The sequence below is a fragment of the Artemia sp. Qi Xiang Cuo genome, chromosome 14 (genome assembly GCF_049724085.1).
Source record: "Artemia sp. Qi Xiang Cuo chromosome 14, ASM4972408v1, whole genome shotgun sequence".
Lineage (NCBI taxonomy): Eukaryota > Metazoa > Arthropoda > Branchiopoda > Anostraca > Artemiidae > Artemia > Artemia sp. Qi Xiang Cuo.
In genome coordinates this window covers 41,933,588-41,958,270 of record NC_142807.1, presented here as the reverse complement: position 1 = coordinate 41,958,270, position 24,683 = coordinate 41,933,588, and the positions used below count along the sequence as shown (strand labels likewise).

The 24,683-nt window shown below is 36.5% G+C and overlaps 1 protein-coding gene across 3 annotated transcripts in view; it reads right to left on the bottom strand.

Moving 5' to 3' along the window:
- The window catches only part of mahj (LisH and WD40 domain-containing protein mahjong), a 102,200-nt gene extending 78,291 nt beyond the window's left edge, over nucleotides 1–23,909 (bottom strand). For 2 of the 3 annotated variants that reach the window (XM_089100136.1, XM_089100138.1), the window contains exons 1-2: nucleotides 23,821–23,895; nucleotides 493–605 (exon numbers count right to left, since the gene is read on the bottom strand). In XM_089100136.1, the coding sequence (XP_088956262.1) occupies nucleotides 493–605 (113 nt within the window). In that variant the 5' untranslated portion in view covers nucleotides 23,821–23,895. Of the gene's footprint in view, nucleotides 1–492; nucleotides 606–23,820 lie in introns of all 3 variants that reach the window. The other variant, XM_089100137.1, reaches the window with a different exon arrangement.
- Nucleotides 23,910–24,683: the final 774 nt, after the last annotated feature.

Below are 24,683 nucleotides of genomic sequence, written 5' to 3'. Positions count from 1 at the left end.
TCAAAGATTAAAAACACTTTGAACAAAACCCCTGATGGGTGAGACAGAGACCCCTAAGGTACAGGCTTCATAGCAATAGAGAACTCCTTGCCCTTATAAACCATGTTTGCCTAGGCAGTTCTAGTCTGGGCCTGTTTAAACTCAAACACAGCCAAAGTAAGGACCTATTATGTCTAATCATGGGGAAAAGACAGGTATTGCTGGCTAAGAAAACATTTCTTCAAGATAACCATCTTTCTGTTCACTTTTGTTTCACATGGAAGCTCCAAATGGGTTTTAGTTTTTACTTATGATATCTTCAGACTCAGGAATTTGATTTGTTTTTAGTTGAAGTATTATTTTTAGAGACACATTTCTTCAACAACATAACAGATTATGCCCCCCGCCCAAAAAAAATGGGATCCTATAAGCTGACTGTATCCTATTTAATGATATAGGAATTAGGCGATATCATAATAAAATAATCCTTAAGCTGCAATCTAAAACACTTACCTGTTCAACCATGGCACTGGATCAAATGAATATACTTGATGGTTTTCTTCCCATTGTCTAAGGATTGTACTGACATCAGTTGCTGTTGCTAAATCGAAACCACTGCCTTCCATCTTCAAGAAAATATAAAATAAGATATTATTTTTCAAATGTAGTAGGTGTCCAGGGCAAGGCGCAAGGCAAAAGTTCCAAATCTGAGAGATATTGGGGTTCCAAAACTTCAAGACTTTTTCAATAATCCCACCATCATCTTGTTGTGTATTCAGTTAGAAAAAGGATCACATTTTTCAAACAAAAATCATCTTACAAAATGGACAGGAGAAGTAACACAAAACACACGCACGCACACTTCCTTAAATTTAGCAACAGATAGAGACATAAGAAACCTTCATATTGATTCAACTTATAACGTTTTCAGAAATGGACCTACTTTTAAACCAAGCAAGTTGGTTACACAAAACACTGCAATAGAGAACAATAGGTACAACACATGTAAATTAAAAGATAATTTTCAATCAAAACCAACAACTTTAGGTATTTGATTTTCAATTAGAATCCAGGTAAAGAGTAACCTAACTGCAAAATTGAATTGATTTTATTTTGGTCTTTTTTGAGGGGAACAGACAGAAGCAACTATATTGTCCATTAGACTTAAAATCCCTTTGACTACTTATCATATTTGATAGCAGTAACTGTATTGCATTTAGTTTTTATTTATCTTGATTTTAAATTTTTGGCTTGTATCTTCTAGTTTTGTTTTATCTTTATAGGTGTGTATTATTTTTACCTTCTTGTTGTTTTACCTAATGTGGTTTTTTTTTCTTGGAAGGGGCTTCGCAAAAACTTGGGAGGGGTTCATTCAACTGGAAATTGAAGGTACTGGCGCCCTTTTTAAGGGCCAAAAGTGATTTAAGGGCATCTAACCTCCCCCCATTTTCTATTTTGCTAACACCCCCTGTAGCCCCCTTGATAAAGGATCAAAAATTGAGATAGTCATTTTGTTCAAAAAATGTTTAAAAGATTTATTAAGTATGGCTTCAGGGTCAATATCAACCCACAGCCCCAGAGCAATGTCCCTTAACTGTGGAAATTACCCATTCTTCACACATAGGTTTAAGTAGAAAAGGTGGTCATGTTTGGTCTTATTTTCTCAATCAGCTCGGAGCTCATATGGGTCATTTATTATGCCATGATTATGAGAGCTTCTCAAGGGTATTTTCTGGAAACAACACATGTACCTCAGTGAATCAAGAGATGTTATGCGCACCCAAGTTTTCAAATTATCTGCAGCATCTTGGGCATTGCTTTGGTGATTGAATTGAAATTTTCAGGAGTCTGGGATGGAGAGGGAATAGGTGGAATTGAAATTTGAATTTAGGGGAGGGTTAGATGTAAAACAAAAGACTATTTGTATCCTGGTCACCAAAACAGCCAATCTGCAAGTCCTCCAGAATGAGTTGGGAAATGAAATTAAAACTAATAGGTAATGTTAAGGAAATGAAATGGAGGTTTGAGTCAAGAACACTTCAAATTTTTGTGTTGGGGGAAGGGTGAAGGGAGCAAAAAATTTTTGGTCAGTGATCTGCCAAAACATTTTTGAACTATGAGCTATCACAGGACTTATAATATTTGCATAGTTTAGCAGGAAGGTAAATCACAAGCGAATTTATTTTTCCTAGGGAACAGCTTGAGATATCAAGTTGAAACTGTCAGGGAGCATTAAAGTGGTCAATGAACAAAAACCTGGGGAAGAGGATACACCTAATCAAAAGACACTGTGCACATTGGTATAAGCAAAATACCTTATCTGTAGTATTTCATGTAGCATAGGAGAATAAAAGGGGAGGGGAAGGGGAACTTCAAACTTTGTGATGGGAGGGAGCAGCAAGCAATGCTATGCCTCGTTTTGTTCATCTAATCAACTTAAAAATAACATTCATAATTTTCTTGGTCAAGTGAACACCTATGCAGAAAGTAAATGTTAAGATAATTTTGCTTAAAACTTGATACCTGAAAATTGGCCCAGTTTTTTTTTTTTTTTTCTCTGATAGGTTACCAACTTTTAGGACCTATAATCAAGGCTGAATATAACACGATGAAAGGAAAGTATTTTGAAAGTTGATTGTACCTATAAATGACACCTTACTGGGCCCACAAATTTTACTCTCAGATTGGCTTAAGACTTATAGGGCAAGTAGACAAGGATAAGAAAACCTCAATGAAGACGAAAGCTATAAAAACAAACTGTTGTATTGATTTGTGACGCCGAAAATACACATAAATTTGTTTATTCTGCAAGCTGGGACAAACAAACCTGAAAGGGGAAAAAAATTATGTGAAAAAAGAGGGTTGTAACAACTGTTGAAACCCAAAATGACAAAACGTTCTTTTTCTTCGACCAGCACAAAACTTGCAGGGTAAACAGATTGGACTAAAGGGACCTTAACAAGGACAATAAATTGTGGAAGGAAAATATGGCTATATTGATTCTTAGTGAAAAAAAAAATCCAGTTTTTATTATTTTGCTGTATTTGTATTATTTTATTCTAGTATTATATTTGTGTGCATGAACATATACTGAGTTGGAGGTATTAGGCTTGAGATTGCTTGTGCAGGACTTCAACTCCTTGTTGAAAGAAGAGCATCATCAAGTGTAGAAAATCATTTAGTAACCAAGAAGGGTCCAAGATTTCACAAAGCCTCCATTCAGCAGAAGGTCCCAGGAAATTCTTGCTCTTTGGTTCTAAGCTGGCTTAAGTGCTCTATGTAGATTTGAGAAGATGTATTAGTCCCTGATCGTTACTGGTGGGACTCATTGCTTTTCCTGAGGCTTATATGGATATTTATATTTCCTAAGTTGCAATATGAAAATTGCAACTCAGCACATTACAATGCTAACAAACAACTACCATATTGACATTTTGAATGATACGCTCAGACGTTTTGAACTGGACTTGCCAGGAATTACAGTGTCTCCCAGGCAAAGTCATCCCCAGGGATAGGAAACATCAAATTAGGTGATATATAATGTGATTATTCAGGTAGGAAGGATGTTGTACATAGGCAGAGAGTAGGGTTCATGATGAATGAGGAAGCTTCTTTGTCTTGCTTAGGTTGAGAAGGTATAAATAATAAGATTCTAGTTGTTCATTTTACAACTGAAAAGCGCAAGGTGCAAGTCACTACAATATATTGAGTGATGAATATGCTAAGATTGGGCTAGCTTTTAATGCTGCCAAAAGTGAAGTAGTTGTTTTTCGTCGCAACGCGAAAGATTCGACCCCGATTAGCGTGCTCTTAGGCAATACTGCGGTGAGCTCAAAGCCATCTCTCACTTACCTTGGACTGCCGATCGCTTCAGATCTGCGGTCTACTCGTGAAGCCCTGGTTGAGCATTTTTCAGAAAAGACACGCAAAGCATACGGACTACTTCTACCCTGCAAACGTATGTATAACCGCCGTATACTCGGAAGGCTATTCCGTGTTCGTTATCCCGCATGTTCTGTCACTCTCGCCGTTTTGGTCTCTTTTCACCGAAACAGATAAGCGCTCAGTCCGTCGGGTTTACTATAAGTATGCAAAGTATCTTTTAAGTGTTCCGCCAGGGGAAAGAAACTCAAGAGTTTCGAAAAATTACAGCGTTGTGGACCCGACTACTTCAGCTACTGAGCGAATCGTTCGATTTCGGCGTTCGCTCAATCCTGATCATGATATGTACCGAGCTATCGTATGCTAGTTTGAATACGAGTTTAGTATGCTGTATATAGATTGTTATTGAAGTCTTGTTGTTTCTCTTATTGCGTTTTCTTTTTCTCTTTTTTTTCAATACTCCGTTGTGTAACCTTGTGTTATTTATGATGGGAAATAAAAACCATTCATTCATTCATTCATAGTAGTATATGCCCCTATAAAACTATTTACAAATATAGTAGTGATTCAGAAGAATTGTGCATACAATTACAGGAACTTATTGTCAGGATCCAAGGTAGAAATATGATATCAAACAGTTCGTGGTAACAAACTGTAAGTAAGGAGCAATGCAGCTCAACAGCTCAAAATACGTAAAATTCATTAAATTTAAAGGTGTCCATCAAAAGTTATACTACTATTAGTAACAACACACCACAGCACCAAGCTGCCTGAGACCAACACAGCTATGCATGCTCCTCCTCCATCCCAATCAAAAGTTATGAGCCTGAGAAAATTCGCCCAATTTTTAAAAAGGGGGAAAACACCCCCAAAACGTCAAGTGATCTTAATGAAAATCACTCCATCAGATTCGGCATACCAGAAAACCTTGAAAAAGAGGATTCAAGCTCCTATGTAAAAAAATGTGGAATTTTGCATTTTTTGCCAGAAGAAAGATCATGGATGCATGCTTAGATTGTTTTTTTGTTTTGTTTTTTTTTGCTGTTTTTTTTTCCAGGGGTGATGACATCGAACCAGTGACTGTAGAAGATCGGGAGAGGGCTCGTTTGATCAGAACTCGAAAGTTACAGTGCACTTTTTAAGTGACCAAAAATATTGGAGGGCAACTAGCCCCCTTTCATGCTCATTTTTCCCCAAAGTCAGCCGATCAAAATTATAAGATAGCCATTTGGTTCAGCATAGTCAAACAATCTAATAACCATGTCTTTGAGGATGAATTGACCCCCAGGAGTCCTTGGGGGAAGGGCTGCAAGCTATGAACTTTGCCCATTGTTTACACATAGTATTGGTTTTTGGAAAGCATATAGACGTTTTCAGGAGGGATTTTTCTGGTGGGAGGGGGTACGCGGGAGGATCTTTCCATGGAGGAATTTTTATGGTGGAAGGGAATTTCCCATGAAGGAGGCGCTTGATTTCCCTGCATTATTTAAAAACAATCAGAAATATAAAAAAAACAAGTTTCTTCAGCTGAATGTAAGGAGCAACATTAAAACTTAAAACAAACAGAAATTATTACGTAAATGAGGGGGTTGCTCCCTTGTCAATGCCTTGCTCTTTACGCCAAAGGTTTTCTTAGTACTTTTGAAAGAGCTATTTATTCTAATTAACGGCCTTTGCGATTCAGCAGTCATTCTTAAAGAATTGGGACAAAATTCGAATTTTAGAGTAAAGAGCGAGGTATTGACGAGATTGCGATCCCCTCATATACGGAATAATTTCTATTCGTTTTAAATTTTAATGTTGCTCCTTACTTTCAGTTGAAAAAACTTGTTTTTTTTTTTTATTTAACCTTTATTAGGGGCCATAAAATTTCCAATGATCCAGAAGATGCAGCTAGATGGCATAATAATAAAATATTGTGTTGGTATGTTAGGAAATTGAGAGGAATCAAGAGAGAAGATAAGCGAGAATAGGGTTTTATTAGGTTAACAAAAATATGGGATGCAACAAAACCAATATTTTGAAAAGACAACTGCTTCTCTTGTGCAGCAATATCAGAGTAAGTCTAAAAAAAACAAATTCATGTTCACAATTTTTGAGAAAAAACGCAAACAACTTGGACCAGAACATAAAAAAACAAAACAAACAACATGGGGATCAAATGAAACAAACGCCTACATTGGCAGAATTAAAAAGCCAACAACATGGTAGGAAATAACATGTAAAATGAAAAATAAACAAATTAAAAACAATAAACCCAAATAGAAAAAAGTTCAACCACTCTCCCAAAATCTAACAAATAACTGCTATCATTTAGAAGCTAAACAAGCAAATTGTATATTTTCTTCAAACAACAAGCTGTATAAAAAATGTGATTCTACCCAACTTTCTAGGGCTATGACCAGAGGCAGCACAATAGTGCTGCCTAATTAAAGAACAATGTTGGCACAGTGTATTATTTTTGGTTTTATGTTTTAGACCACGGAACTTCGTATCAAAGGAGTTGCCATAGAAACTTCAAAAACGGCTCATTCGATTGGAAATTGGAAGGACTTGTGCCCTTTTTAATAGTCAAAAGTGATTGGAGGACGACTAACCCCCCTCTCACGCCCACCATTTCCCCAAGCACATCCAATCAAAATTTTAAGATATACATTTTGTTCAACATAGTTCAAAGTTCTAGAAATTAGGTCTTTGAGGATGACAACCCCCTCACAGCCCTCAGGGCAAGGGTTGTAAGTTATGCCCTGGGGGCATATAAGGTTTTTATAGAAATCGTTGTCATAGAAACTTCAAAAAGGGCTCATTCGATTGGAAATTGAATGGGCTAGTGCCCTTTTTAATAGTCAAAAGTGATTGGAGGGCAACTAATCCCACTCTCATGCCCACCTTTTCCCCAAACACATCCAATCCAAAATTTGAGATAGCCATTTTGCTCAACATAGTTAAAAGGTTCAGAAATTATGTCTTTGAAGATGACAAACCCCCCACAGCCGTCAGGGCAAGGGTTGTAAGTTATGCCCTGGGGGCATATAAGAATTTTATAGAAAGCATTGTCATAGAAACTACAAAAAGGGCTCATATGATCTGAAACTGATAAGGCTAGTGCCCTTTTTTATAGTCAAAAGGTATTGTAGGGCAACTAGCCCCCCTCTCACGCCCACCATTTCCCCAAACACATACAATCCATTTTGTTCAACCAGCCATTTCGTTCAACTTAGTTGAAACTTCTGGAGATTAGGTCTCTGAGGATGACAACCCCCCAAAGCCCTCAGGGCATGAGTTGGAAGTTATACCCTGGGGGCTTATAAGTTTGTTTTTTTTTAGAAAGCATTGTCATAGAAACTTCAAAAAGGGCTAACCCCCTGTCACACACCATTTCCCAAACACATTCAATCAAAATGTTGAGATAGCCATGTTGTTCAACGTAGTTGAAAGTTCTGGAACTTAGGTCTTTGAGGATGACAACCCCCCCCCCCAAAAAAAAAGCCCTAGGGGCATGGGTTGTAAGTTATGCCCTTGGGGCATCATAAGGTTTTTATAGAAAGCATTGTCATAGAAACTTCAAAAAGAGCTTATTTGATTGGTAATTGAAAGAGCTAGTCATAGCCTTTCCAATAGTCAAAAGTAACTGGAGAGCAACTAATCCCCCTCTGACGCCCGCCATTTCCCCAGACAAATCCAATCAAAATTGTGAGATAGCCATTTTGTTCAATGTAGTTGAAGGGTCAGGAAATTATGTCTTTGAGGATGACATACCCCCCCCCCCGCCCCCAGGGCAAAGGATGTAAGTTATGCACCAGGGGCATGTAAGGTTTTTATAGAAAGTGTTGGTTTAGAAACTTCAAAAAGGTCTCATTCAATTGGGGATTGAGAGAGCTGGTGCCCTTATTAATAGTCAAAAGTAATCGGAGGGCAAATGTCTCCCCCCGACGCCGATCATTTCCCCTAACACTACCGATCAACATTTTGATATAGCCGTTTTGTTGAATGAAGTTGAAGGGTCGGCAAAATTATGTCATTTAGTCTGACAACTCCCCCACAGCCCTCAGGGCTAAGGTTGTAAGTTATACCCTGGGGGCATATAAGGTTTTTGTAGAAATCATTGTCATAAAAACTTCAAAAAGGGCTCATTCCACTGGGAATTGAGAGGGCTATTGCCCTTTTTAATAGTCAAAAGTAATCGGGAGAATCAGCCCCCCCCCATATGCCCATCATTTCCCCGGACTTTTTGGATCAACATTTTGATATAACCATTTTGTTCCACATAGTTGAAAGGTCTGGAAACTTTTTCTTTGAGGATGACACCCCCCATAGCCCCCAGGACAAGAGGTCCTGAAGGGGCAAGTTATGCCCTTGGGACATATAAGGTTTTTATAGAATGTTTTGTTGTAGAAGATTCAAAAAGGGCTCATCTGATTGGAAATTGAGAGGAATAGTGCCTTTTTTATTAATCAAAAGCAATCAGAGGGCAAATGACCCCCCCCCCTCATGCCCATCATTTCCCCAAACACTTCAAAATTTTGATATAGCCATTTTGTTCAACGTATTTGAAAGGTCTGGAAATTGTCTTTGAGGATAACAAATCCCCCCAGCCCACAGGGCAAGGGTATAAGTTATACACTGGGGAGCATATATGATTTTTATAGAAAGCATGGTCATATAAACGTCGGAGGGGACATTGGATCGTTGATAAGACGCTCTAGTGCTCTTTTTAAGAGTCAAAGTGATCAGAGGGCAGCTTCCTCCCCTCCACAGACACGCTGTATTGTCCCGAAATTCATCTAATAAAAATTTTGAGATACCCATTCTATTCAAAAAAGTGTAAATATCATATAACAAGGCTTTTGGGGTTGAAATAAACCCCAGAGATTAGGGGAAAGGGTTATAAGTTTCCCAGGGGTATTTAAGGTTTTTTATGGAAGGGATGGTTATTTTAACTTTAGAAGAGGTTCATTTGGTTGACAATTGGAAGTTCTACTACCTTTTTATGCATCAAAAGTGATGGATGGCATTTAGCCCCCCCCCCCCGCCCCTCTTCTACAACCCCTCCTTTCACCACACGCATCTGATTGAAATTATGAGATAGCGATTTTTTTTCACAATAGTCCAAAGAACATATAATAATGTCTCTAGGGATGACACAATCCCCCAGCACCCTGGGGACAGGGTTGTAAGTTATTTCATGAGGACATATAAGGTTTTTACCGAATGGGTGGTCATATAAACATCAGATTGGGCTTATTTGATTTGAAATTGGAAGTTATAGAGCCTTTTTTAAAGTTAAAGAAGTTAAAGAGTCAAAGTGACTTGAGAGCAAACAGCCCCCCCCCCTGCTCCACGCTCAGCATTTGCCTTAACACCTCCAATAAAATTTGGAGATGACAATTTTATTCATTGTAGTTGAAGGTTTTGGAAATTATGTATGTGAGGAAGACAACCCCCCCCCCCTAGAGCTCTCAGGGAAGGAATTGTAAGCTATGCTGTTGGGGCATACAAGGTTCTTATAAAAAGAAAGGTCGTATATGCTTTGGATGGGACTCATTGTTGGTAATTGTAAGTTCTAGTACCCTTTTTAATAGTCAAAGTGATCAGAGTGCAGCTACCCCCCACACACACACAAACACGTTGTGTTTTCCTGAGATGTATTCAATAGATAATTCAAGACAGTCCTTTTATTCAAAATAGTCCAACTATCAAATAACAAAGCTTTTGAGGTTCATACAAACCACCAGAGCCAAAGGGCAAGGGTTGTAAGTGATGCCCCAGGGGCATTTAAGGTCCTTATGGAATGGACAGTTGTATAAACTTTAGAGGTGGCCCATTTGGTTGGAATTGGAAGTTCTAGTTCCCTTTTAAGAGTCAATAGTGATGGAGGTCAAGTAGCACCCCCCCCCCACCCAACAACCCCTCTTTTCACCAAATGCATCTGATTGAAATTGTGCAATGGCAATTTCATTTAAAATAGTCCAAAGAGCATATAACAATGCTTCCAGGGGTGGCACAACCCCCCCCCCCAAGACCTGGGGAAAGGGCTTTAAGTCATACCCTGGGAGCATATAAGGTTTTTTTTATGGAATGGGTGGTCATATTAAATTAAGTTGGGTCTCATTTGATTTTAAATTGGAAGTTATAGTGCCCTTTTTAAGAGTCAAATTGAATTGAGAAAAACCTCCCCTCCCCCCAGGCCCATCATTTCTCATAATAAATATCCAAACCAAGTCTTGAGACATTCATTTTTACAGCATTGTTGAAAGGTTCAGTAATTATGCATAGCAATAGTTGTAGTAGTATTAGTAGCAGTGAATAGCAGTTTTTTTCAACATCCCCTTCAACACATGATGAATTTTTTAACTTAATACCATCTACTGGTCCTGAAGCATTGCTGATACATCCTCTTGACAACCTATATGGGCAAAGTGTGTTTCAATTTAATTCAATACAGTTACAATATTGCCCAAAATTTTCGCCTTAATACCCTTAGGTTTATTAGTTGTAGTAGTAGCACCAGTAAATATAGTAGAAGCAGTAGGAGTACAGTTAATAGTTGTAGTCTTAGCTTTAATAGCAGTAGTAGTAGCAGTAGTTGTAGGAGTAGAAGCATTAGTATTATGATGCAAATATTGTCTTTTGGATAGTGCAACATCCCCCACAACAAGCATTGTAAGTTTTAATTTCATACACAAAACTGTTCCTAAGATACTGTTGATATGCCCTTTCAACAACCTGCATACAGATGGCAGGTTAACATCCATACAACAGAAATATTCTCTGCTGCTTCAATGGTTACTGTAAGTAACAATGCTAATTGCATTAAGTTAAAACTTTTAGGGAACATATAGGAGGAGTTTAATTTAAATGAAAAATCTATATGCATACAGGTATTAAAAGGGCATATAAGCACTATAGGGCATATAAGTACATAGGCAGGAATGCTCTATCATAGGCATTAATATCATTGATATTTTAAATAAGCTAATTTGATTGAAAATTAAACATTATAGTGCCCTCTTAAGAGTCAAAAATGATTGGAGAGCAATCAGCTCTCCTCTTTAGCTCATAATTTTCCAGGCACTTCCAATCAAAATTTTAAGACAGTCATTTTGTTAAGCATAGCTGAATGGTCTAGTAACTATATCTCTAGGGTTATTGGGTAGGTCAACCCCCCCAGTTATATAATTTGCCCCTTATGCTTAAAAACTAAATGTTGCTTTAAAATTAGATCAAAACACACTGTTTGTATGCTGGTTGCCAACAAGACATCTCAGCAATATAACAAGAATGACTGAGGGTATTAAATTTAAATTTTTGGGGCTACTTCTGCTCTTAAAATAACTAAATCAAAAGAGTGTAATTCTATCCAGGCTGTGAAAGAGCATAGATATAATTTTTTGGGAATGGTAGTAACTTTTATTTATTAGGTCAACCATGTGCGTGTAACTGAACCCCAGCAACTGAACCCCTCTACCAATTATACACTCTACCAATTATAACGTACCTTTTGAGCCTTTTACTGCATCAGAAGTTATTCAGCAAACTAAGAGACTGAAATCAGGTGCAATGGGACCTGACTTGATACACAATCAAATGTTAAGGAACCTTAGCCCCAAAACAGTAGAGATCATTACAGCTTTGTTCAACAAGTCTGCAGCAACATCAACAGTCCCAAAGAAGTGGAAGAAGGCCACAGTAATTCCTATATTGAAGACAGGAAAGGATCCAAAACTTCCAGCCTCCTACAGACCTCTAGCCCTCACATCATGCCTCCACAAACTTATGGATCACCTTGTTAAGCTAAGAATCCTCCCAGAACTACCAAATTCACTTCAACATAAACAATTTGGTTTTCTCCCTAATAGAGGAACCACAGATGCACTTCTAAGGTTAGAACACCAGATAAAATCTGGCTTCAAGCTGGGTAAGGAGACACTAGCAGCCTTCTTGGATATGAGGGCTGCTTTTGATAGGGTTCGTGTGGATAACCTGATGGGACAGTTACAGTCTGTCCATATCTGCCTAGAACTGAGGAGGTTGATAGAAGATTACTTGATAGGCCGGGAACTGGATATCCATCTGTGGGAGAGTAAATCTCAATCAAAACCAAAGCCAGAGGTGAGAGTACCTCAAGGGGGGGTACTAAGCCCACTCCTCTTCCTTATTTACTGCAGTGATATTAGTTTTGAACATATTCTGGGATGCAAACTGTATTTGTATGCTGATGATATTGCACTTGTTGCAACATCAAGGGATAGGCATGCCCTGCAAGCTGCTGTCCAGAAGGGTCTTGATTATCTTGGTTTATGGGCAACTGTCAACAACATGGAATTCTCTCCTGCTAAATCAGCAGTGCTCCTCTTCACAAGGACAAAGATTCATTCAACGCCAAGGCTCTCAATTAATGGCACTGCTGTCCCAGCAGTTGAAAAGTTCTGCTACCTTGGGGTGACTTTTGACACTTCACTCTCATGGACTCACCATGTGAATTATTTAATCGGAAACCTCAAGAGCAGAGCCAACTTTGTCAATGCTATTTGCTTATCTAAGAGAGGAGCCCCCTTCTCTGTTGCCACCCAGCTTGTGAGAGCAGTTGTAATAAGTAAGCTGGATTATGGCTGCCTCCTATACCGAGAAGCACCTGCCCAACTCCTGAAAAAACTGGATACAGCCCTGCACTGTATACTGAGGAAAATTCTCGGATGCCTAAAATCAACCCCCCTACCTGCAATATACTGTGAACTAGGACTGACAACATTAGAAACTAGAATGAAGAAATTAGAAGCACAATATTTTACACGATCCCAAATGACATTATATACAAAGAACTTATTGAAACATATGATCAGAACCAAAGATTCCAACCAAAATCAAGTCCACCATACTGTCGAATGGTGAAACACATCTCTGAAACAGCTGCTCCCAGCCCAACTCCTGATGGTATTGATGAGGTCGGTTCAGTTTCTAGTACAGGTCTAAAGTCAAATATAGCGCTACCCCCATTCTCAAGGGGTAGCCCAGAGGAACCACCAGAGATGGGAAGAGCTAGGTGGCATGAATGGGTAGACCAGTGGACACAGACTGGGCATAGGATGGTATTCACTGATGGATCATGCTTTGCCACTGGTGGTGGGGCTGCGGTTGTGGTCCTTGGGCTCAGTCACGCACTGTCTTTTAAAGTAACAGAGAAGTTGTCAATATTTTCACTTGAGTTGCATGCACTATTGAAAGCGTTTGAATTTATTGCAACTGTTTTGCCATTAGGTAGATATTTCATATGCAGTGACTCATTTTCAGTGCTGAATTATCTGATGTATGGCCATAGGCCAGCAAGAAAATCAGTGCTGCTTTTGGAAAATATACTGCTAAAACTAATGACAGCCTAGTATGAGATTATAGCGACATGGGTACCAGCACATGTTGGAATTAGGGGAAATGAGCAGGCAGATAAGCTGGCAAAATAGGGTGCTAGGTATGGGGAGAATTTAGTATGCCAGTATTCAGTGAATGATTTTTTATGTTATTATGATAAGTTGCTAAAAGAGAAGGAGAAAGAGGTTTTTGGTCAAAGGTCTCAGAACCGGATCCGTGATTTGTATGATTATGGTACCCCACCTCCTGATCTATGTCACCCAGTCAGACACCTGGCTATTAGTATATTCAGGCTCAGAACAGGCCATGCTCGAATTAGAAGTGTATTATTTAAATGGAAGTCAGTAGACTCCCCATTATGTGATGTCTGCAATGTAGAAGAGGATGTTAGACATATTTTAATGTATTGTAAAAAGTATGAGAGACAGAGATTGCCACTTAAAAAAGCGTGCCTAAAGTATTTTGGTGCATTCACGCTCAGAAGTATCCTGGGCCATGCACAGGCACCACCATGGGCTAGGAAAAAATCTGTGGAAGTACTAGGCCATTTTATTGTAGATACTAAGCTACACTTAGATCTGTAATTTGTATTAATAATTGTATATATAAATATTATTGCACATTATTTTAATATTGTACATGTAAATTAGTGATATGTAAGTTATATGTATCAGTATGTGTATCTATTGCGAGCCAAGCTCATCAGTTTAAATTGCCATATCAGGCAGTTGTGTTTTAATTTTAAATTTGGAGGCTCATTTGTGACACCATTGGACAGATTTTAATACAGCCTTATTTTGGCTTTTTTTTTTTTTTTTTTTTTTCCTTTATATTATTAAAAAACCCAACCAAACAACAGTGAAAAATGCCAGATGGCTTTTTTAAATTATTTTGCCCACGGTAATGACAGAACAACCGCTGGACAGCCGAAATTTTGACGTGGAATACCTTCATCCCTAATGGGTCTGATGAAATCATGGAGACGTGCACAATGGGCAGCTTGCCCAGGAGTGCTACAAACAAACAAACAACAACAACTGAACCCCTGTAACTGAACCACCGTGTAACTGAACCACTGTGTAACTGAACCACTAAACTCCCATATAACTGAACCCCCGTGCAACTGAACCCTTGTGTAACTGAACCACTGGGCAACTGAACCCCATTTAACTCAACCCCATGTAACTGAACCCCTGTGCAAGTGAACCACCATACAACTGAACCACTGTGCACCTGAACCAAAGTGCAACTGAACCATTTTGCAACTGAACCCTTGTGTAACTGAACCATTGTGCAACTGAACCACTGAACTTAGATTTTCACTTCTCTAAAAATATTAGGCAATATCATTGGGTAAAACACAAGTTAGAATTTTTACATGTTCAGCCTTTTTGAATTGTTTGTTACTAGTGCTATTACTATTACTGGGACTACCATTACAGCTGTACCTAATGGTAATGAATTGTGTGAAGGTGGAATTTTCAGAAAATATTGAGGGTGGAAGTTGAACTGAATCACATCATGCCATCTTTATACAAGGTTGCCAAAGGGTGCATCAGCAATTGCATACTGCTACTAATCCTACTACTGCTAATGCACAAACTAAGGGTATTAAGGTGAAGCTGTCAAGGAATATTTTGGCAGACATTGAACTGAATCAAATTGACTATGATTATGCACATTCTCAAAACGGTTACACAGCAATATCTCAAGAACGGCTTCCATTAATAAGTTAGACATTTCAGGATAAGTTGTGGGTGGGGGAATTTGAACTAGCCAGAAGGCTCCATGTATATGCTACTAATATTACTACTACAATTACTGTAACTAATAATGCTAAGAGTATTGAAGTGAAACTTTTAAGGAACATTTAGAGGATGTTTTAATTAAACAAAAATATTATTTGCATGCAGGTTTGTCACTGCGTTTACAACATTTAAACTTTTGTTTTTTGGAGTTTCAGGGGTAAAAAGGTACCTAGGTTAGGTTGCATATTTGGTATATGCTATTTTTTACCCCCCACCCCTAATGTGCAAATGTATAGCCGAAATTTGTTTCTCAACTATTATATTTTCATCCTATTTTGTTTTATTTCATTAGCATTAACCAAACTTCACTTCTTGCGTGGGTTCCAGCTAACTGGCATGTACTGCAATATCCTATATATAAGAGGCAATGCTATAGTGTTGCCTATAGTAAAGGCCATGCAGCTCCAACGTTTTATTATTTTTTTTCCCCCCAGAGGCACTTCATATGGAAGGGGTCATCATAGAAACTTCATTCGGCTCATTCGATTGGAAATCAAGAGTTGTAGTGCTCCTTTTAAGGTTGAAAAGTGATTGGAAGGCCACTAAGACCCCTTCCACATGCTCCAGTTCCCCAAAAACATCTAATCAAAATTTTTAGATAGCAATTTTGTTCAGCATAGTTGATTTCCAGATAGACATCATGTTTTTGAGGAGGACACTCCCCACAGCCCTCAGGGCAAGGGTTGTAAGTTATGCCTTGGGGGCATAAAAGGTTTTTATAGAAAGCTTTGTCGTAGAAACTTCAAAAAGGACTCATTGAATTGGAAATTCAAAGGGCTAGTGTTCTTTTTAATAGTTAAAAGTGACTGGAGGGCAACTAACCCCCCTCTCATGCCCACCTTTTCCCCAAACACATCCAATCAAAATTTTGAGATAGCCATTTTTTCAATGTAGTTGAAATTTTTGGAAATTAGGTCTTTGAGGATAACAACCCCTCCACAGCCCTCAGGGCAAGGGTTGTAAATTATGCCATGGGGGCATATAAGGTTTTTTTATAGAAAGCATTGTTGTAGAAACTACAGAAAGGGTTCATTCGATTGGAAATGTAAATGGATAGTTTCCTTTTTAATAGTTGAAAGCAATTGGATGGCAACTAACACCCCTTCCACACCCACCATTTCCCCAAACACATCCAATCCAAATTATGATATAGCCATTTTGTTCAATGTAGTTGAAATTTCTGGAAATTATATGTTTGAGCAGGACATTTCCACCGCAGTCCTCGGGGCAAGGGTTATAAGTTATGCCCTGGGGGCATATATGGTTCTTATGGAAGGAATGCTCTTATAAACTTCAGAGAGGACTCATTTGATTGGAAATTGAAAGTTCTAATTTACTTTTTAAGCGCCAAAAGATATTGGAGGGTAACCAGCTTCCCCCCCCCCCAACCATTTTTTCCCAAATGCATCCAATAAAAATTTTGAGATAACTATTTAGTTAAAAATAGTTTAAAGATCATATAACAAAAATTCCAGTGTTGACACAACCCCCCAGGGGCATGGGTTGTAAGATATGCCCTGAGGGCATATGTGGTCTTATGTAAGGGATGCTTGTATTAACTTCAAAGAGAGCTCATTTGAGTGGAAATTGAAAGTTCTAGTTCACTTTTTAAGAGTCAAAAGAGATTGGAAGGCACCTAGTCCCCCCCCTTTTTTCCTTGAACCCATCCAAAATTGAGAGCCTTTTTTTAAAAAAAAATAGTTAAAAGACCATGTAACAAAAACTCTGGGTTGACACAGCCCCCAAGGCCCAAGGGCAGGCATTGTAAGTTATGCTCTGGGGGAATATATGGTTCTTATTTAAGGGATGCTTGTAAAAACTTCAGAGAGGGCTCATTTGATTGGAAATTGAAAGTTCTAGTTTAGTTTTGCAGAGTCAAAAGAGATTGGAGGGCAACTAGCAGCCCCCACATGCCCCCTTTTCCCCAAATGCATTCAATAAAAATTTTGAGATAGCCAATTTGCTAAAAATAGTTCAAAAATAAGATAATAAAAACTCCGAGGTTGCCAAAAAACCATTTTTCACTTTGACGTTGTTACTTTCATACCAGTTTTAATACTTTGGTGAACGTTTGATTTTTTTTTTTAAAGTTTGATTTTGAAACAAGGAATTTTTAAAAACTTGAAACTCTTTGCCATCAAAAAAAAACAAAAATTGATTTAAAAAAACATTCCAAAAAATAGGTTTTTCAAAGAAAAACTTTGTAAAGGCCATCTTAAACTTAAGCTCAACAGATACAAATACCTGTTAAAATTCAAACTCAAAGTGACCAGAAATTACTATTAAAGAACAAATGAAACCCAAAACAAAAAGAAATTAAATAAACAATCATAGCAAAAAAAATACAACAAGTAATAATGTAAATGAATCAATAGATCTTAAAGCGAGTAATGCTTACATCGAATATAAAAATCAAGTTCAAAAAGAACAAACATATTTTCCTATTGAAGTATAAATGTAACTTAAAATGAACAAAAATTAAAGAAACAATCAATATAAACAAACATACAAAAGGTATTATTGTAAATTAATAAATAAATCTTAAAACAAGTGAAACTTAAGTTTAATATGAAAATCAAGCTTGAAACCAAACAAAAATCAATACAAACAAAAAGTTTGGATATCACCTCCTTCTCTCAATGTGAAAGTCTAAAACCTACTGCATCATTGGCACTTTACTGAAAACTATATGCATCTTGAACTGTCTTGGAAAGTATAAACAACATCAAATTGAATATTTGATGTTTAATGATATTAATTGTTGAAAGATCCATCAGTTGAAGAATCTATTTCACTGTAATTTTATTTTTATTTTCAATGCTGTACGAACTGGAGAACAAAATATTTCTAATATAATTCGTTTTCAGTTAAGCGCCAATGATGCAGTAGGCTTTTGGTTTTTATTTACAGTTAAGGAAGGAGGCAGTATCCAAACTCTTGTTTGTAGTGAAACTATATTTGTCTTGAACAACTTTAAAAACAGCTAATATATTAAACTGAATATTTGATGTACAATGATATTAATTGCTGAAAGCTTGTCAGTTCAAAATGTTACTATAATTTTATTGTTTATTTTCAATATTAAGTACAAAAGAAAATATTTGTCATAAATTGGTTTTCAGTAAAGTGCCAAATTCATTTCTGACAAAAATGATTATTATATTTGGAAAGATGCCTTTTTTATGTTTACTTTATTTTTAAGTCAATAATATGAATAATGAAAAAAAATCTAAGTTGTAATTTGCCAAAACTAAGTTGTAGTTTTGTTTTAAATAAATATTTAATAGCCTATATAGAGTTGGTATTTTGTTAGGTTAGGTAACATTTTGCATGCACCACCATTATATTTAACCCCCATCCCCTTAATATGAAAATATATTGCCCAAACTATATATATCCTATCTATCCCCCAAGCATTTCACTTTTTTTTAACCCGTATATCTGTAAATTGAATCAACATTCCTTTGGGGTACTTGTACTGAATAATGGACAAGTACCCCAAATAAACCAGGTTATCAGCTAATGAAGTTGACAGATGTCATAAGGAAATATTTAAGAGAAACAAGAACTTCTTGGGAGGGTTTTAAAAGGGAAGCTATCCATCAATTGCGATGGAGGAGGAGGAGCGTGTGTAGCTGTATAAAGATTCTAACTTCTGTTTTACCCAATGCAAGTATGGTGGTTGAGTTACATGAGGTTTCAGTTACACAAGGGTTCAGTTGCATGGTGGTTCAGTTGTATGGTGATTCAGTTGTACAGTGGTTCACTTGCACAGGGGTTCAGTTACATGGTGGTTCAGTTACACAGGGGTTTATTTAAATGGGGTTGAGTTGCACAAGGGTTCAGTTAAAGGGGGTTCAGTTGCATGAGGGTTCAGTAGCACAAGGGTTCAGTTGCACAGGGGTTCAGTTTCACAGGTGTTCAGTTGCATGGTGGTTCAATTGCAGGGTGGTTCAGTTGTATGGTATTTCAGTTACAGGGGTTCAGTTACAATGGAACCCAGGTCAACTAGAGGATGTATATGACTAAATTAAACACTACTATTTATGTCATGATTTTCAAAAGAGTTCATGTTGTTAAAAATTGCTGAAAAAGTTTCCCCACCATAAAAATAGCAGGCCAAACTGTAAATTCTTAAAAGAAAACTGAAAAGATTCAAACTACTATTTTCTTTTCCCCTGAAAAAGACTATGAAAAAGTCAATATAAAACAAACAGAAATTAAGAAATTAACAAGAAAACTTTTTCCACAAAATAAGTTTTTTTTAAAAAAGTAAAAGAACTCAATTAAACCAAAAATGAACATAAATAGAATCAAATAATCTACCAAGCATACAACTACCATAAATTAGTATCAATAAATAAATGAAACCCAAAATGAACAGAAATTAAAATAAATAACTGAGTCAAACACAAAACCAGCAGAAATTAATATGAGAAGGGTTCAAAACCCCTATGCTTTCTACAAGCCAGAATATAATTTGTATATTCTTTATCAAAATAATAACAATAAAAATATGTTTTTTCTGGGGCTATATATATATATGGACCATCAGTTTGGGTGAGGTGCATTGTTAGAAATGCAAATTTGATATTTAGAAAGAGCATAAAATAAAGATTAATGGTATTACTTTTATTTTATTCTTATAATTAGAGATATTTCCACTGGGATTACACCCTAGGATAGTACCATAATCTGATTAATACAAACCATACTGAATATTACACAGAAAGAATGTCATTGTTTTAGCTATAATTTTATGATATATTTTTGTATGTCCCCTAGAAACATCAGGAGAGGGAGAGGCTGTATTAACAGAAATGCAACTACAATATTTGGGAAGACCATAAAATAAGGAATCTGGTGGCACTACTTTTATTTGATCACTGTGTTTCCTTCAGAGGAGTCTTAAATCTCCAGTATTACCTCAATTTGCAGAAACCTGCTCAAATAAAAATCCCTGAAGATCTGTCAAAGTTTTCTTTACCTAGCTGAACTACTCTTCTTAGAAGAAGCCACAAATACTTTTATTGAAAGCAAGCAAATACAATTTGTGTAAAGAATTATAAAACCTTAGATTGCTCTTGCAATTTAAGCTAATTGTTTACCACACAAAGTTTTGATAATTTTGCACCAAGAATGCCATTCTGAACTAAGCTCTAAAGAACAAAGATTAGTTGGCCTATAATAGGATTCTCAATTCAACTCTGCTTGGTAAATGTGATTTGTTTTTTCCATTGCTTAGCTAGGTGGAATTGTGATTGCACAACTTTTGGCATATTTTGTAAAGATTCAGTTGAGGGCCTTCTTGCTGCCTTGAAAAGTAGCTGAGTTATGCAAATGAAACTTTCAGGAATAAATCAGTGGCCTAAAAAGTACCCCAGGAAGGTTTTTTCAAGCTAATCTCTACCCATTCATTATTCCTAGGGCTTAAAAGTTTGCATAGATGACAGACTACCTATCAAAATTAAAAAAAAAAACATTTACTTTAATTTTGGGTTTTCAGTCTCTTTTCCATAGGCTCCAGCTTTGAAAATGTTATTCCTAGCGGGCCTATTTCAACAAGATTTTAAGCCATATCAAGCTTTTTTTGCTAAAATTAAGACATAGATTTTCAACAGTAGCCTACATCTGTGTCTTAAGGTTTCACTTTTGTAACACAAAGATTATAAAAGTCTCTGCCCTTTAGAGGGGAGAGGCTGGTAATTCAAAACACATTTCCAGGGGATCATTGATGCTTTGGATTAACCCAAAGGCATACCTTCACCTTCCTGAACTATTTTCCAAGATAGACAAAAGCCCCTCATTTAGAATTGCACTCCTTTTTTGTGGTCTTTCTAAACATATTAATTACTTCCTTTGCAAATTTAATTTTGAGCTCTTAAAGTGGCACCTTATTCCATAACATTTGCCTGTAGAGAGTGGCTACCAGAATTCTGAAAACTACATTAAAACAATCATAAATATTTATTTAAATCAACAGGCAAAAAGCTAACTGATTTAAAGTTGAATCATAAAAACAATGACAGATTTCAGTTCTTTTGTAACAAGATAATTCTATTGGCAGAAGAATTAACAAAGAGATGCAATGCATCAAACAAAGAAACACAATGACAAAATTTATTATTTATGGCCACATCTGACACTATTAGGGGGGGGGGGAGGGAATTGTCAAATTAGCAAAAATTATATTATAAAAGAGCTAATGGTTGTTTTACCACAATCACTGTCAAAAAAAAAACATTATCAGAATTGATCAGTGCCACTTTGCTGTGCTTAGCATCACAATCAGTCAATTGATCATGAGCTTTGGCCAGTAAAATATGTTTCATTTTGTCACAAATCACATTAACAATTCTGTCATGTATATCTCCCAGTGTCCATCTTCCCTTGAAACCATGATGGCCTCCCCTAGCTATTGCTAGCTTCTTAAAACTACATTCAGCTAGCTACATTGCAAAAGTATGTGCAAACCATCCAAGGTTGCTTTACCAATAGCTTGTGCATTCTTGATAGAGCACTTTAGTTTCATGTCAATCATTTTCTTTCTTAGTGCCATCAACATGGGAACAGCATTCCAAGAAAACAGTTATTGTCTTCCTGTAGTATGTCAAGTGTCCATATGACAGGCTAATTTACCTTGGCATACTCCCAAGAAACTCAAGCTCAATTGCTTTCAACTTTGGTAAGTTTAGTTTGGTATAAACCCTACTCAATCTGGTCCCACACTTTGACAATCCTTTTCACAGCATCATGCCAAGACTTCCACTGACTTGCATTGGGAACAATCAGCTGCTTTGACATTAAATCTTGGACTTTATCTGAGGCTTTTGAGCTCTGCCTCTTTGCATTTCACAGTGCTTGACACTTCCTTATTGAGGTATGGTACAGGTTTTTACACTGTACATTTGACATGGTTGTTTCACTATCTTTAGTAGCAACAAGACTCAGTGTGTGGCTTGCATAATGCAAGTTATGTGTGCCATTTTTATTGTTATTATATTTGATAAAGAATTTGATATCTTTTGATAAAGAATGCTTAAAAGTGAAATCTTAGCACTAAGATCTTACATCTTATGGTGTTCTTTTGCTAATGTCTTTTATCCTTATGCTCTGATCAGCAGTCTAAGAACAATGATGAGTAGCCTATATCCTCAAAGTTCTCTCATCAGTGTTCTATGAGGCAGAGAAATGGCACACATTTGTTGCTAACATCAGTGAGCTGTAAGATCTTAGAACAAAGATGAAAAAAGGACAGAAATCTTTGCAGAAAGATATGAGACCTTAGAGCAAAATAATGGCCCTAATGATGAGAGAACTTTGATGATATACTCATCATTATTCTTAGACTGCTAATCATAGCAGAATGATGAAAGAAGTTGCAAAAGAATGATATAAGATGTAAGATCTAAGATCTATAAGATGTAAGCACCTGTAAGGTGCTAAGATTTCACTTTTAAGTGTTCTTTGTCAAAAGATTAAGATCTTAGCACAAAGATGAGTAAAAGAACAGCCCTATAATGTTTGGACAGAGATACTGGTAAAGTTCTATAAAATCATATTATTGAGTTAGTACTAAATTTAATAAACTATTTATCGCCTTTTTCATGTTGATTACGAATATAATAACCATTTATAATGTAAATGATTTTCAGCCCCCCCCCCCTAAAAAGGCTATACCAAACCAAGCCGTGAATTGACATATATATGGGGGGGGGACCTGAAATTCATTTCTAATAAAAATGATTCTTATATTCATAATCAGCATAAAAAAAGGCATTGAATGGTGTATTCACTTTTGTCCTAACTCAATAGGCCTAATATGATTTCATAGAACTTTACCAAGATACCAAAATGTTTTATTCTCCCAGAAGTAGTTATTTAATTGTAAAAGAACATAAAAAAGACATGAAGTGATCTGTTCACTTTCATCCTAGCTAGCCTAAATTATGTTGAAAACTGAATTGGTCTATAAAGGTAGGCTACTAGCTGACTTTTGTTTTACTAGAATTTTTTCTACAGGGGAGCCTTAAACCTTGATTCTTACCAATTTCATATCACCCAAATTTAATTGGCACAACTGCTTTCCTCCAGCTATAAAAACAAAGTTTGTCCAGAAAACCATTGCTTAACCTAGGGTAAAAGACTTCTTTTTGGGAAAGACCACTGTTCTTTGGCATTCTGGAAAAATAGCGGTGGGTTTTAGGACCACCCCTTTTTGCTACAATATGAAGCAATGTGAGGGCAGCAACAAGAAGCCTACCTTCTTGGTCAAATTTTCACCAATTATCTGTCAGCATAAACTGAAAACGTAGTTTGTTTTAAAAAGCAATTGGAAAGAAAAACTATATTTAAATATTTGTGTGATTTATAGAATAAATGTAAAACAATAAAAGTCACATTTCTAGAATCAGAAGAAAATCAGATTTCTGTTAATATGTGAACAAAACTGAAACACTAAAAGGATATATACATCGAAATAGGATAATTGGTATTTCCAAAAAGAGGTCCCTGCAGGTAAGTCAATAAACTAATAATTTCAAGTCTCTGATCTTATATAATCTGAATAATAGCCTAACCATATTGATGCATAGCTTAGACTTTTTGATGTTCATTAATATACCCAATCCTTCTCAATTCCTCTTTGGTAACAAGATGTGAGGGTTTTAGTTTTACATAATTTTGCTCAATTGGATAGGCCTACTGTTTTTTTACCCTATGCCTATGCTACTAAGAGTGATATCTTAAATCATAGCGAATGGGAATCTCCATAACAGAACATTACCCTTTGAGTATCTAACCCACAAGAAATTTTTTCGACAGTTCACCTTTCCTAGAACTTCATTCCTTTGTATTTTTCTCACATGCACAGCATTTGAAATTCTTTCATTTCTTTTTTAAATTCATGGACATTCCAGAAGACAGTAGACAAACACAGATGGCAGTATGTATTTCTGAAAAACTTTGAGTTGCCCAATGTTTAAAAAAAAACAAAAATTGTTGTGAAAACGAGGAAAATTTCAACAGGTGGTGGATCCTATTAGACTTAATAATATTGAAAATTACTCAGCTATTTTTTTAAGAACAGCAGATATATTATTAAGTTACAGGAACCATAATATTTTTACAAATTCTAGAGCAAACGAAATATGTGCTTTTTTACAATTAATTTAAAAAAGGCTTTTTCATCAAAACAAGTTTTCAAAGAAAATTAAAGAGCTCAATTAAACCATCAATGAGCAGAAATGAAGTCAACTAATCTTGTAAGCGCAAAACGACCACGAATCACCATCGATGGTGACTCGTGATAGAACAGAAATTACCAAAAAAGAACAGAAATTACAATAAATAACTGAGTCAAACTGAAAACGAGCAACAATGAACATGAGTGGGTCTGGAAATCCCCATGCCTTCTCAACACCTTTACTATTATCCCCATGCCTTCTCAAGAGCAGAACATAATTTGCCTTTGCTGAAAAAAAATAACAACAAATGACCATGGATTGTCAGTTTAATATAGATAGACTGTTATTTCTTCCTTAAAATTTTAACAATTTTGTATGTATTAAAGTCAAAAGCGAAAAAAATTAAAATGTATTTTGTTTTCAGTAAAGTGTAAATTATGTTCTGGTCTTGAGAAGTCATGAG